Below are 15662 nucleotides of genomic sequence, written 5' to 3' on the forward strand. Positions count from 1 at the left end.
GTTTCAGCTCCTTAACATGTGCCACCCTGTTTTTAAAGGGACCAAAAGTAATTGGACAATTGACTCCAAGGCTATTTCATGGACAGGTGTGGGCAATCCCTTCGTTATGTCATTCTCAATTAAGCAGATAAAAGGCCTGGAGTTGATTTGAGGTGTGGTGCTTGCATTTGGAAGGTTTTGCTGTGAAGTAAACATGTGGTCAAAGGAGCTCTCCATGCAGGTGAAACAAGCCATCCTTAAGCTGCGAAAACAGAAAAAACCCATCCGAGAAATTGCTGCAATATTAGGAGTGGCAAAATCTACAGTTTGGTACATCCTTAGAAAGAAAGAAAGCTCTGGTGAACTCATCAATGCAAAAAGACCTGGGCGCCCACAGAAGACAACAGTGGTGGATGATCGCAGAATAATTTCCATGGTGAAGAGAAACCCCTTCACAACAGCCAACCAAGTGAACAACACTCTCCAGGAGGTCGGCGTATCAATATGCAAATCTACCATAAAGAGAAGACTGCATGAAAGTAAATACAGAGGGTTCACTGCACGGTGCAAGCCACTCATAAGCATCAAGAATAAAATGGCTAGACTGGACTTTGCTAAAAAACCATCTAAAAAAGCCAGCACAGTTCTGGAAGAACATTCTTTGGACAGATGAAGCCAACATCAACCTCTACCAGAATGATGGAAAGAGAAAAGTATGGCAAAGGTGTGGTACAGCTCATGATCGAAAGCATAGCACATCATCTGTAAAACACGGCGGAGACAGTGTGATGGCTTGGGCATGCATGGCTGCCAGTGGCACTGGGTCACTAGTGTTTATTGATGATGTGACAGGACAGAAGCAGCCGAATTAATTCTGAGGTATTCAGAGCCGCCATACTGTGTGCTCAGATCCAGCCAAATGCAGCCAAACTGATTGGTCGTCATTTCATACTACAGATGGACAATGACCCAAAACATAAAGCCAAAGCAACCCAGGAGTTTATTAAAGCAAAGCAGTGGAATATTCTTGAATGGCCAAGTCAGTCACCTGATCTCAACCCAATTGAGCAGCATTTCACTTGTTAAAGACTAAACTTCAGACAGAAAGGCTCACGAACAAACAGCAACTGAAAACCACCGCAGTGAAGGCCTGGCAGAGCATCAAAAAGGAGGAAACACAGCGTCTGGTGATGTCCATGAGTTCAACACTTCAGGCAGTCATTGCCAACAAAGGGTTTTCAACCCAAGTACTAAAAATGAACATTTAATTTAATATTGTTGAATCTGTCCAATTACTTTTGGTCCCTTTAAAAACAGGGTGGCACATGTTAAGGAGCTGAAACTCCTAAACTCTTCATCCAATTTTAATGTGGATACCCTCAAATGAAAGCTGAAAGTCTGAACTTCAACTGCATCTGAATTGTTTTGTTTAAAATTCATTGTGGTAATGTCTATAACCAAAATTAGAAAAATGTTGTCTCTGTCCAAATATATATGGACCTAACTGTATTTGTATCTGCTCCTGCGTCCTCCAGAACCACTCGGGGCCCGCATCTCTTTGTTGAACACCTTCTTAAACCGTTCCCTGATAGACCACCACCGCTTCACAATCCTCTCACCTGTAAAAAAAAGGAGAAACACAAATTGGTTAAGATACAATACTTAGAATGCATCAACATAACTGAACTGTGTATACTTACGTTCTTGATTCTGGGCCCGAACATCGAGGTCCTCCCAGTACTCTACTAGCTGTTGGCATACTTGCTCCCAGAGTCGACTAGTCACTATGACATCAGCATGGCGGCGGTCACCCATGTTCCACAGCGGCTCTCTGTCTCGGATCAGATCGATGAGGAGGTCAATATTGAGGCCGACCTCCTCACCGTCCGAATCAGGAGCACGCCGTGAAGCCTGTTATAAAAAAGGACAAAAAAAATAAAATTTGATTCAAAACAACATAAAGAAAATTCCCCCCCCCCAAAAAAAATGCTGCTTACACGATGACGGCCGCCACGACTCTCATGCCGACGACTCTGGGAGCCACTCGGAGGACCTCTGGATCGAGCACCAGAATCCAAACTCTAAAAGAAAAATAACATAAAATTATGTGCTTGTAGTTAGCCTTTTTATGTGTTGTGTACATTTTGGTATCTATAATGATCATTCTGTTTATGTTGAGTGATGTGTCTAATGATCTTTTTCTATGTGATGTGCGCATTGTTCTTTCTGTAAGTATCTTTTGTTTTTTCCATAGACATGCATTGTAGCGAAAAGCCGGAAGAGCCGGATCCGGCCTTTCCGGCTTTTTCGCCGGAGACCAAAAACGTTACTGTAAACGTTTTTTCCAGACACCGGAATCGAAATTTTCGCCTGATCTGGAAAAAAACGGAAGGAACACTGGGCCATGTGGCGCAATCCAGCGCTAATACAAGTTAACGGGGAAAACTGGTTCCGGTTTTTATTTTCGCCGGGTCCTGTTTTTCACAAAAGAGCTGTAATCAGCCGGAATGAAAAAACCTGATGTGTGAAAGTAGCCTAAACGTCCCCTAAAATGGTAGAATGAATAATTATTTGATGTTTTTTTTAATACCCAAAAATGTGTTTGCTTTTTTTTCTAGGAAATTAAAGAAGCTGTAAAAAAAGCTGAAAAATATCTGGCAGCCGAGCTTCCAAATTTACAACACACATATAGTGCTGTTATAACCTCTTATGCTCTTTCTTTAGTAGGAAACACTGAACACAAAGATAATATTGATTTTTTTGCAAGTGAAGGTAAGCAATTTTTTGTTTCTATTTTAATATTCTATTGGGCAAATGTAGTCTTACTTTTCAATCTATCAGTGTATATGACGTGCCCACAGGGCAGTGGAGTACTCGGTACCGGGACCGGTCGCAAAGGGGGATGTCACGGTGGCTGCGACCTGGTCCGTGGCCCTGGGCATCAACGTAAAAAAAGGGGGGGAGGTCTTTAAAGGGAATAAAGTTTATGTTCGTGACGCCACCTGTGGTTTCAGTCAGTGGGGACCGATGCTGCTTTAAGGGGTCCTCTGGGGTGATGTTATTGCAGCTAGATGGTATAACTTCCCACAGGTGAAGTATATCCCTAGGGCTCCCGACGTGTAGATGGAAGATGGTGAATGGCGCAGTAAAGAACGAGGACACAGGTTTGCAGTCTTATTACCTTGTTTACTGAAATCCTCAGGCAGCCACAGTCCAGAGCACCAGATCACAGGGCAGGCAGGGTCCGGCCGGCTTGGAGGCAAGTTAGGAGTCCCCTTGTCCAGGTGGAAATCAAAGCCTTCGTCTAGCGCCGTGGTGTTGTAGTCACTTACTGCCTATGGCTTCAGATAAGGTCCTCACAGATGTCCCCCGTATAGGATAGGACATAACCCATATTGACTGGTGACTTGAGTCTGTTTATAGGGACTCTAGCACACCCCGGGCTCTAAAGGTGTCACCGTGTCTCCTGGGTATTAAGGCGGACAGGTAACGTGAAGTTCAGCTGTCCTGCCGGTCTCTCCTGTAAGTCGTAGAGGGCCTTACAACTTTGGTGTTCCGGCTACCGTTCTCTGCGCCTCAGAAGGAGGCAGCCTGTTCGTGGCTGGTCTCCCACTGGCACCCTCTCCTGTGCTTTGCTCTCCTACACGCTCACTACAATGTATTCGGCTTTCTGTATGTCTCTTTCCAGGAGCTGCAGCACTGTGGCCACACAGCTACATAAACCCTCTTCTGCCTCAGACTGATCCAGTCTGTTTCCTGGCAAGAACTGTTCTGCTCGATGTTATTCCTTCTCGGTTTCCTCTTTCTGCCAGGAGCTGCAGACCCCCACGTCTGCTCAGCTATTCTCCTATCGTACCAGCTCCGCATCAGCTGATGTTCTTCGACAAGCTCCCTTCTGGCAATCTCTCTCTCTAGCACATCTCTCTACTTCCTTCCCCTCTGTCTCTCTGACAGGAACTCCCCCACTTTCCCTCCAAAACTATCTTATATATGGGGAGTCACCTAGTAAATAGGATCAAAAGCTCCCCTGGTGGCCTGGAGTGGGAATGTGTTGCATGCTTGTGTTTACCTGGTTACAGTTATCCCTTCTTTCTCCAAAACGTAACATCACTCTCCCCGTAAGGAAAGCAATGCTACTGTGATGACCAGGACCCTGGGACACCACATATACATTTGAGCAATATTTAAAATGATGATGGTAATTTATCTTAATTTTCGGCATTTCTGTGTGCCGATGTGATTGATGATCTTTCTCTTTCTGAAGATGGATCCCACTGGCCAGTTGAGAATTCAATAAATTCTTTATTTACTGTGGAAGCCACTGGCTATGCCCTTCTTCAAAAGTTAAAACTTAGAAAATTTGAAGAAGCCCATAAAATTGCAGACTGGCTGGTGAAACAAAGAGATTTTGGCGGCGGATACAAGTCGACACAGGTAGTGCAACAGAACAAACTTTAATTTCCCCACTTTTTTTTTTACTCAGTTTTTAACAAAAAATGTTTCAGCATAGTCCCAAACTTACCTTGGGACAAGTGGTGAACCCTTTGCGTCTGTCACGATTTGTTTTGGAAAAATCAGAAGGGGGACTTTTAATGGATTTTATACAATCCCTATAATTGTATAGTTGTGGTGCAGTCTATATGCTAACACAGAGGCAGACAAGACACAGTAAGGCCACTGGTCAAGAATAACATATGGGCCCTTTGCAGTTCATCAGCTCATTGTCATGCACAATTTAGGAGGTCATTCCTTACCTCTTGGACCCCTGTCTAGCTGCACAGGTTGTAACAATGAATGGAATGCATCTGCTAGAACCAGTGGCGTAACTACAAAGTTATGGGCCCCGTGCGAACTTTCAAATGGGGCCCCCCCACCATGCCAAAATATTTTCCACCCAAATTCACATTTTCCCTATTAATTAATTCCCTATTAATTAATTCCCTACATGCCCCGGCTGCCCCCCCCCCCTAGATACGCCACTGCCCTAGATACGCCTCCTTGCCTATTCCACCACTTCCATCATTTCCTCCTCCCCCACCATCCCCATCCTTGTCCATTCCACCACTTCCATCATTTCCACCTCCACCACCATCCCCATCCTTGCCCATTCCACCACCATCCCCATCCTTGCCCATTCCACCACTTCCATCACTTTCTCCACCACCATCTCCATCCTTGCCCATTCCACCACTTCCATCATTTCCTCCTCCACCACCATGCCCATCCTTGCCCATTCCACCACTTCCATCATTTCCTCCTCCACCACCATCCCCATCCTTGCCCATTCCACCACTTCCATCATTTCCTCCTCCACCACCATCCCCATCCTTGCCCATTCCACCACTTCCATCATTTCCTCCTCCACCACCATCCCCATCCTTGCCCATTCCACCACCATCCCCATCCTTGCCCATTCCACCACTTCCATCATTTCCTCCTCCACCATCATCCCCATCCTTGCCCATTCCACCACTTCTATCATTTCCTCCTCCACCACTATCCCCATCCTTGCCCTCTCCTCCCTCTACACACACACACACACACACACCATTTACTTCTCTGCACATTCCCCTGCAGAGCGCAACACACACACACACCTCACCTCTCCTCACGCTGTGCCGCAGCATCTCATCGCCTTCCTCTGACACAGCCGGCCGCTGGCTGATTACGTCATCCAGCTGCGCGTCTGTGTGAGAGGAAGCAGGAAGACAGATCGCTGGGCAGCGGTGCTGCAGGGATTTCTCCCTGCCTGCTGCAGCCACTCTGCAGGGGCTCCCCTCCACCTCTGCTCACATTGGGAGTCGGCGCTCTGCAGCTTCTCTGTGCCGGCTGTCAGCTTGACAGTCGGTGCAGAGAACAGCTGACTCCCAGTGCAGGGGGCGGCAGAATGCAGCCGCCAGGGGAGACGCTGCGGACCGCCACATTAGGCGACCCGACTGCGCCCCCCATGCCGGCTGCGCCCTGCCCCCCCCCCCTAGACACGCCTCGGACTGTTGCCGTGCGGGAGGGATCTCCTGCACTGCAACATGGTGTCGGCCGGTGCCTCTGACCTGCCGGGCGGCGGGCCCCTGACCTGCCGGGCCCCGTCGCAGTGGCGACCGCTGCGACCGAGGTAGTTACGCCACTGGCTAGAACCCATATAGGTCAAGGGAGGTAACAAATTGCAGTCCAGATCTAATCCAAATGTAACAAACATAGTAACACACCTCAGTTATAGGTGAGGGCAGGTGGAAGTTGATATGTACTGGACCTTAGCGTTTATACAGAGCAATGCTCATAAAGAGGGTCAATGCACAGCTTTGGGTAAAATAAAAGCCTTTTTGAAACTACATGCATCATTTTAATGACTATCTTCATCAGAACTCTTTTTATTCCTTTCTTAATAGGACGGTTCAGCTATATTCGCTTGAAACACATTAAAAAAAATTTCTCAGGCTAAACAACCACTTTAGTTAGTTCTACTTTATAATGGAGGGCCACAAAATTTATTCCATGTTTTATTTCATATGAAAATTCAGGTTTTATATTTTAGGCTACTGTAATTGCTCTGCAAGCCCTGGCACAATACCAAATGGATACCAGCGCTCCCGAAGCTGTCAATTTAGATGTCCAGCTTGTTGTAGAAGGAAAAGAAAAACCAATTACATATAATATCCAAAATGCTAATATGTACTTGGAACGGACAAGTAAGGTAAGGGGTGGAAGTTTTCTTACATATCTAATGTACTCTCAGAAAGTAGACATATTATTCTTGTTTTTGGCCTATACTAAGACCCCCTGAAAACTCAAAAAGTTATGACATAATGACATTAGAACTAAAATGGAAAAGCAGTGATGGCATAATTTAGTTATGACTTCTAAGGTCATGTCCAACGGAAAAAAGAAGGTTGAAAGTGATAATAAATATAATTAAGTGAAAGAAAAATTTAAACTTACAAATATAATCCCATACTGGGACTCGATAATGAATGTACAGTTCACCCTTGTTATGAAAGGTGCTTTTGGCACAGTACCACACATTGACTCTTTCCTTTGGGTGAAATCCATGATCACATCTGTGGGCTTATGTGTATTTTGTATTTGCATATCTCAGAGATCTTTGACAATATTTACACAAAAAAAATCTTATTGCCATTTCTAAACACCTAAAAGTTCTAAATTTAACTTTTCTCAGATTTCAGCAAGTAAAAATTTTAATATTGAGGTGAGAGGAACTGGAAAAGGTACCGTAACGGTAAGTAACATTTATTTTTCTTGTACAAATAACATATTGCTCCACATATTAAAATTAAAAGTGTTATGTGTATTTGAAACTTCTCAGCACTCCTTGTGTTCATGATATGCACAGGTATTGCTGAGAGTTCAGCACAGGGAGGCGAACACATCTGAGTGAGCCCCTAATCTCAGTAATCATATTTACAACAACGGGGGCTCACTCTGATCACAGTGAGAACAGGGAACGTCAGCAGATCACAAGACTGTTACTAGAAAAATAAAACACTACACAAAGACATATATTAGTGTTGTCAGGGATGGTGTGAGGGGGGCAGTGTGGTATATGCATCAGTACCTTGTCATATGCAGGGCAGACATACCGCTAGTGTAGTCAGTGCAGCTGCACCATGGCCCAGAGGGGCCTGCCAGCTCCCTGCACTGCAATACAGACCGCCAGCCAATCAGAGGCTGAAGCTGATGTTGGCGTACCTATTACGGGTGGTACAAAGCGGTAACATCATGCGCCATTGCAGGCAAGCTTAAGTCATGTGCTGGACCCTCCACTGGCTGTAAAAGAGGATGCCACTGATTGTGAGAGCGGAAAAAGGTAAAAGGAATTTTTAAAAAATATTTTGGAGAATATGTGAGAAAAAAATGAGAGAAAAATGTGCTGGAGCGGTGAAACATGGATTATTGCTGGAAGGGGCCCATGATGGGAGACATTATCCCACGAAGGGGCCCAGGATGGCAGACATTATCTCAGGAAGGTGCCAAGGATGGTAGACATTGCCACAGTAATAGGCCAAGAATGGGAGACATTATGCTAAGAAAGGGACCAGAAAGGGGGACATTATGCCAGGAAGGGACCTAGGATGCTGACATTATACTAGGAAGGGGCCCAAGATGGGGGACATTATACCAGGAAGGGGTTCATGACAGGTAAAGGACTTTATCACTGTATCATCTGAAGGAGTTTGCTGCTACATTCTATAAGAGCATGAACATCGGCTAATTCCCATCACAATGTGACTTTGCATGTTACATCCATTGTTAAGTATGGAAGGAGACCGATGGGTCAATTTTTTTATTTGGAAACTAATATTTGTCGACCAAAAAGACAAAAAACGGCACTGTCTGAACAAAGCTAAGGCCGCTCCACTCCTGGAGCCAGGTGTTAATCAACAGTCATTACGCTGCCAGCCACATATGCTCAGATCGGGTGCTCTTCAGAATGAAGCAGACGATTCCAATAGTACACGCAAGAAAAAAGAAGGTACTCATCGATCTAAAAGTTGGCAATCTTTATTCAAACTTAATATAAAAACGTCATGGCCGGGGAAAGTGAGGAAAGGAACTCATGCGAGCAGGAGCTCCTTTCCTCACTCCCCCGGCCATGAAGTTTTTATATGAAGATTGAATAAAGATTGCCAACTTTTAGATCGGTGAGTGCCTTCTTTTTTCTTGCCTGTACTACTAAACTAATATTTGTGTTTGATTTTTAGGTAATGACAGTTTACCAAGCCTTACTGAATGCAGAAAACCAATGCAATGGATTTTCATTGGAGGCAAAGGTGACATCACATGGTAAGCTCTGGGGTAATAACTTTCTCATAAATTCAGTAGTGAAATACCATTAACGCCTCGGTTAAGATCTACAATAGCACATCAGGAACACAGCACACTACTACAGATGTATTTTTTTTCACCATGCATTGTACAATAATCTGATTAGTGTTCTGCTACATTATAAGAGCTAGTTAGGAGAATTAGGCATTACTACAAGCCTGTCAACTGTTCATTAAGCAGAAGTTTGAATCCAGCACTTAACTTTTTATCTAGAGCATATATATATATAAATATATATATATATATATATATATATATATATATATATATATATATGCAGTACAGACCAAAAGTTTGGACACACCTTCTCATTTAAAGATTTTTCTGTATTTTCATGACTATGAAAATTATAAATTCACACTGAAGGCATCAAAACTATGAATTAACACATGTGGAATTATATACTTAACAAAAAAGTGTGAAACAACTGAAATTATGTCTTCTAGGTTCTTCAAAGTAGCCACCTTTTGCTTTGATGACTGCTTTGCACACTCTTGGCATTCTCTTGATGAGCTTCAAGAGGTAGTCACCGGGAATGGTCTTCCAGCAATCTTGAAGGAGTTCCCAGAGATGCTTAGCACTTGTTGGCCCTTTTGACTTCACTCTGCGGTCCAGCTCACCCCAAACCATCTCGATTGGGTTAAGTCTGGTGACTGTGGAGGCCAGGTCATCTCCTTCTTGGTCAAATAGCCCTTACACACCCTGGAGGTGTGTTTGGGGTCATTGTCCTGTTGAAAAATAAATGATGGTCCAAATAAATGCAAATCGGATGGAATAGCATGCTCCTGCAAGATGATGTGGTAGCCATGCTGGTTCAGTATGCCTTCAATTTTGAATAAATCCCCAACAGTGTCCCCAGCAAAGCACCCCCACACCATCACACCTCCTCCTCCATGCTTCACGGTGGGAACCAGGCATGTAGAGTCCATCCGTTCACCTTTTCTGCGTCGCACAAAGACATGGTGGTTGGAACCAAAGATCTCAAATTTGGACTCATCAGACCAAAGCGCAGATTTCCACTGGTCTAATGTCCATTCCTTGTGTTCTTTAGCCCAAACAAGTCTCTTCTGCTTGTTGCCTGTCCTTAGCAGTGGTTTCCTAGCAGCTATTTTACCATGAAGGCTTGCTGCACAAAGTCTCCTCTTAACAGTTGTTGTAGAGATGTGTCTGCTTCTAGAACTCTCTGTGGCATTGACCTGGTCTCTAATCTGAGCTGCTCTTAACCTGCGATTTCTGAGGCTGGTGACTCGGATAAACTTATCCTCAAAAGCAAAGCTGACTCTTGGTCTTCTGTTTCTGGGGCGGTCCTCATGTGAGCCAGTTTCTTTCTAGCGCTTGAAGGTTTTTGCAACTGCACTTGGAGACACTTTCAAAGTTTTCCCAATTTTTCGGACTGACTGACCTTAATTTCATAAAGTAATGATGGCCACTCGTTTTTCTTTACTTAGCTGCTTTTTTCTTGCCATAATACAAATTCTAACAGTCTGTTCAGTAGGACAATCAGCTGTGTATCCACCAGAATCTGCACAACACAACTGATGGTCCCAACCCCATTTATAAGGCAAGAAATCACACTTATTAAACCTGAAAGGGCACACCTGTGAAGTGAAAACCATTCCCGGTGACAACCTCTTGAAGCTCATCAAGAGAATGCCAAGAGTGTGCAAAGCAGTCATCAAAGCAAAAGGTGGCAACTTTGAAGAACCTAGAATATAAGACATATTTTGAGTTGTTTCACACTTTTTTGTTAAGTATATAATTCCACATGTGTTAATTCATAGTTTTGATGCCTTCAGTGTGAATGTACAATTTTTTTATAGTCATGAAAATACAGAAAAATCTTTAAATGAGAAGGTGTGTCCAAACTTTTGGTCTGTACTGTATGTACACTGCTCAAAAAATTAAAAGGGAGCACTAAAATACCGCATCCTAGGTATCACTAAATTACATATTCCAGTTGCAAATCTTTATTCATTACATAGTGGAATGCGTTGAAAAAAATAAAATATAAAAATGATCAATGTAAATTAACATTAATATCCCATAGAGGTCTGGATTTCGAATGATACTCAAAATCAACATGGAAAATCAAATTACAAGTTGGTAGAAACTTCAGTGGAAATGCCTCAAGACAAAGAAATGATGGTCAGTAGGATGTGTGACCGCCACGTGCCCGTATGACCTCCCTACAATGCCAGCGCATGCTCCTGATAAGGTGGCAGATGTTCTTCTGAGGGATCTCCCCCAGACCTGGATTAAAGTATCAGTCAACTCCTGGACAGTGTGTTGTGCAATGTGGCTTTAGTGGATGAAAGGAGATATGATGTCCCAGATGTGCTCAATTGGATTCATGTCTGGGGAATGGGCAGGTCAGTCCATAGCATCAGTGCCTTCATCATGCAGGAACTGCTGACACACTTCACCAACATGAGGCCTAGCATTGTCATGCATCAGAAGGAACCTAGGGCCTACTGCATCTGCATATGGTCTCACTATTGGTCTAATGGCAGTCAGGGTACCTCTGGCTAGCATATGGAGGGCTGTGACGCCCTCGAAAGAAATGCCTCTCCACACCATTACTGACCCACTGCCAAACCAGTCATACTGGAAGATGTTGAAGGCAGCAGAACGTTCTCCACAGCATCTCCAGATTCAGTCACATGTGCTCAGTGTGAATCTACTGTCATCCGTGAAGAGCACAGGGCGCCAATGTAGAATCTGCCAATCACCCTGCACAGTGTAGGGCTGTAAGCACAACACCCACTTGTGGAAGTCATACCACCCTCATGGAGTGTGTTTATGACAGTTTAAGCAGACACATGGATGTTAGTGGCCTACTTGATGTCATTTTGCAAAGCTCTGGCATTGCTTCTCCTGTTCCTCCTTGCACAAAGGAGGTAACGGTCCTACTGCTGGGTTGTTGTCCTCCTATTGCCCCTTCCACGTCTCCTGGTGTACTGGCCTGTCTCCTGGTACAGTATCTGCTCCATGCTCTGGACACTTTGCTGAAAGACACAGCTACCCTTCTTGCCACAGCTCTCATTAATGTGCCATCCTGGATAAGCTGAACTACCTGTGCAACTTCTTTGGGTTGTACTGTGGAAACCGCCTTATGATACTGTTCTTCTAAGGGCATGAGCAATGACAAAATGTAAAAGTGACCAAAACAACAACCAAAAAAGATGAGAACAGAGAAAGGGTCTGTGGTCTCCACCTGAAGAACCACTCCTTGCTAGGGATTGTCTTGTCTTGCTAATTGCCTATCATTTCTACCTGTTGTCTGTTCCATTTGCACAGCAGCAGGATACATTGATTTACAAACAGTGTTGCTTCATAACTGGACAGGTTGATTTCACAGAAGTGTGATTGACTTGGAGTTATATTGTGTTCTTTATGTGTTCCCTTTATTTTTTTGAGCATTGTGTATACCGTAACTGTACAAGCTAAACATGTTTTATACTATTTTTCTCTCTTTTATATTTTTGTGTTTGATTACACTTATCTAATACTTTCCCACAACAGAAACAAAAGCTGATACATACATTCTCCTCCTGAAAACAAGGTATTATTCATATTTTGCAAATCCCAATTATTATGGTACCGACAATTAAAGTAGCACTCCAGCAAAGTTTAGTGAGAACTCACTAGTAATATTTTAGCTGTGTAACTTTTTCCAGCCACAGCTATAAAAGAAAAACTTTCCAGCCACAGCACAGCTTTCATTTTGTATTATGCCTCATGTGAAATGTACTCTGTATTGAGGAATCATATGAAAAGGGAGGAAACCTCAAGATGACTAATGACCAAGAAATGTCATATTAACTAAAACAAGTATAATGTACAGGGTGAACTATATAGGAACAAAAAACCTGGAGTGCTGCATTCATTAATTAATTTATGCTATTGTAATGAGTTATGCATACGATATTGCTCTAAGGTACAGGAATGTTTTTTGCATGTCATTTTTGTTGCAATATACTATTGATATGAGCCTTTAATGGGAACCAGTCAGGAGATTTGTGACGCATGATTCACAGCCTGCCTGTGTGATTGCAGCCAGGTACGGTATGTTTTTCTCTAAATTACTCCAACGTTTTGGAGAAAATACACTTTAAAGATCCGGCTGAGGACAATAGCCAAAGAGGAAAATAGTACAGCTTTGCCCCAGGTTGGGTCTTCCCACCGCTGATTGCCATGTCTCTATGTACACGCGCTGGAGTGACTGGTCATTCACCTGCAGGGGCAGCATCGGATTAGTTTGGATTCTGGCTCTGGTCCCTAGCCGGATATTCAGAGAACATTTTTTCTAAAATGCTGGTGCGCCTCAGAAAATAATATACCGTACCTGAGTGCGATCGTGCAGCCAGGCAGTGATTCATGCTGCCCACTGTTTGGGCATGAATCGCCTGATAAGTTTCTTTTAATACGGTACTCCCGAGTGGAAATAAACAGAAGAAATAATGCATGATACTGATCTGATATATTAATTACCAGATTTAATTACTACATGTTTTTTTTCAGTTTTGTAATCGGTTTAGACTAATAACTTTTTTCCTAACACAGGTACCATGGTGATTTACCTGCAACCATGACCCTGATTGAAATCACCATGCTTTCAGGCTTCACACCTAGCACTGAAGATCTAAAATTGGTAGAGTGTTTGAAGCATTTCATTTTTGATTTCCAAAATGTTAATTTGTCTGATATTTGTGTCTTCCACTGTTAATGATAGGGATAAGCGAATGTGCTTGGTGATACTCGGTTACTCAAGTATCACGGTGCTTGGATGTGCTCTTTACTTGGCGATGTAAAACTCTAATCCCTTCCCTACATCTTTGGTGCCTGTTACGCAGCCAATAAGCATGCAGGGATTGCCTGTGAGTTTCTGTAATGCCATAGCCATCTTGGTTGTGGCATTACTGTGATTGCCTGGTTGTCTAACATCATCAGGGATTATAAAAGGACAGGCGGCGCCCGGCTCGGCACGCTAATGCCATTGCACAGCTCTGTGACAGTGCATATTGAAGGTAGAGAGTGCTTGTCTAGGCCTGTGTGCACAGTATAATGAATCAGAGGACTGTACTGTTGATACTAGTGCTGAAGCTGAGCCATCACACTAAAAGCTCTTGTAAGAGCTAATCAATTGTAGCACATAAAATTTGCATTTAGCCTAGGGAGGGAGAGAGAGTTGCAGGAGCAGGGATAGCGACAGAATCCAGTCTGTAAACAGGGATAAGGCCTGTGCAGTCCATTGATGAATATATAGCTGCATTTTTTATGTACGGGCAGAAAAATTGTAATATATTTTGATCCATCAAGCATTACGTGCTTTGAAACCTTTTTTGTGTTATATAACCCACCCTAAAATCATTGAAACATTTTCCTGGCCTACATTTCTCAGAAATACATTATACCGTTATGTGGAGTACATTTCTGTGATCTGTAAAACTGCTAAAAAAACTTTTAAAAATTTTGTAAGCATCTATTTCTCAGACGTACAGTGTTAAGTTGTATGTGAACATTTAAAGGATCTGTTAAACTGCTAAAAAGCGTTTAAAATTTTTTTTAGTCTTCCATTTCTCAGACATACGGTGTTACATGGTCTCTGAACAATTTTGTGATCTATAAAACTGCAAAAAAAGCTTTTCAATTTTTTTAGGATTCTATTTCTCAACCGTAGAGTTTAACGTGCTCCAGATCCACGGGTTTCACAAACAACTTCAGATTCTATGTCCATTCTTAACAGTTCAACTTTACTCATCAACAGCAAAGGAAGGGAAAAAGTTCCAACACCAGGCGTCTCTTCATTAAAATCTTCAATATTTTATTTTCATGTCAAGAATAAAACACCATCTGGTGACATAGCCAATGAACTGAAACATTATTATATATACACACTATTAATAAACGGGATGTGTCACCATGGTTTTGCCACCTAAACTGAGAGCAGCATAGTGTAGAGACAGAGACCCCAAATAGAGGGATGTATCACTTACTGGGGTAGGCTGCTGTGTGTAGTTTATATAAAATCACTGTTTTATCATCATTTGAATCTTTGGAGTCTTACAGACTGAGACTGTGACTCCCATGTTCAATGTTCTTCAGCACTGCTGTACCACACCATAATCACATTAGACGTTTTTCAATGCCTATGTGGAATGAGCTGTGCGCTATGCCCTCCTGTCCCTACTTTGTATAAGTATAAAATAGGGCTCTCTGGCCAGCCCGCATCTTTCACACTCGCTGTGATATCCGACCTGATCGACTGCACTACAACCATGTGAAGCCATAGCTACAGAGATTAAAGGGTAGAATCATTAGCCTGGCACCGGCATTTTATTTTATGGATCCTATAAAATAGCAAAGTGATTGAATCAGAGGGGACCTGCGAATTTCAAAAGACGTGAGTCGAAGTTGATTCTTATTGGATGGACACCTTTGTCAGCCTCACAGCAATTTAGGGTCCAAACCTCATATGGGCAGACATCATTTTGTCCATTGAATTGTCTGATCATGTTCCTGTTGTGAGGGAATGCTGACAAAATATGCATGTACCAAAATGTCACTTACAAAAAAAAACAAAAAACAAGTTGTCCAATAAAAAGGTTGTACAGTTACTGCATATAGAAAATAAATTATCATGGCTGCTGGAATGCGAAAGGCAAAATATTAAATGCTTAAACTATTTGTTTTAGTTGGCAAATAATGTAGAAAATTACATTATGAAGTTTGAAACCTACAGCACTGCATCTAACGCAACAGTTGTACTGTATCTTACAAAGGTAACATACTTTTATTCTTTTCCGTTACTGAACCTGTATTTCTTATTACTTATGTATGCT

The 15662-nt window shown here is 42.8% G+C and overlaps 1 protein-coding gene across 1 annotated transcript in view; it reads left to right on the forward strand.

The window, feature by feature from the left end:
- LOC138651335 (complement C3-like) overlaps window positions 1-15662 on the forward strand; it is a 68286-nt gene that overhangs the window by 13553 nt on the left and 39071 nt on the right. The window contains exons 4-11 of the mRNA XM_069741480.1: window positions 2598-2751; window positions 4244-4413; window positions 6512-6670; window positions 7154-7213; window positions 8697-8778; window positions 12343-12382; window positions 13384-13471; window positions 15516-15602. Of these exons, the coding sequence (XP_069597581.1) occupies window positions 2598-2751; window positions 4244-4413; window positions 6512-6670; window positions 7154-7213; window positions 8697-8778; window positions 12343-12382; window positions 13384-13471; window positions 15516-15602 (840 nt within the window). The remainder of the gene's footprint in view (window positions 1-2597; window positions 2752-4243; window positions 4414-6511; window positions 6671-7153; window positions 7214-8696; window positions 8779-12342; window positions 12383-13383; window positions 13472-15515; window positions 15603-15662) is intronic.

This window comes from Ranitomeya imitator, chromosome 1, assembly GCF_032444005.1.
Source record: "Ranitomeya imitator isolate aRanImi1 chromosome 1, aRanImi1.pri, whole genome shotgun sequence".
Classification (NCBI taxonomy): domain Eukaryota; kingdom Metazoa; phylum Chordata; class Amphibia; order Anura; family Dendrobatidae; genus Ranitomeya; species Ranitomeya imitator.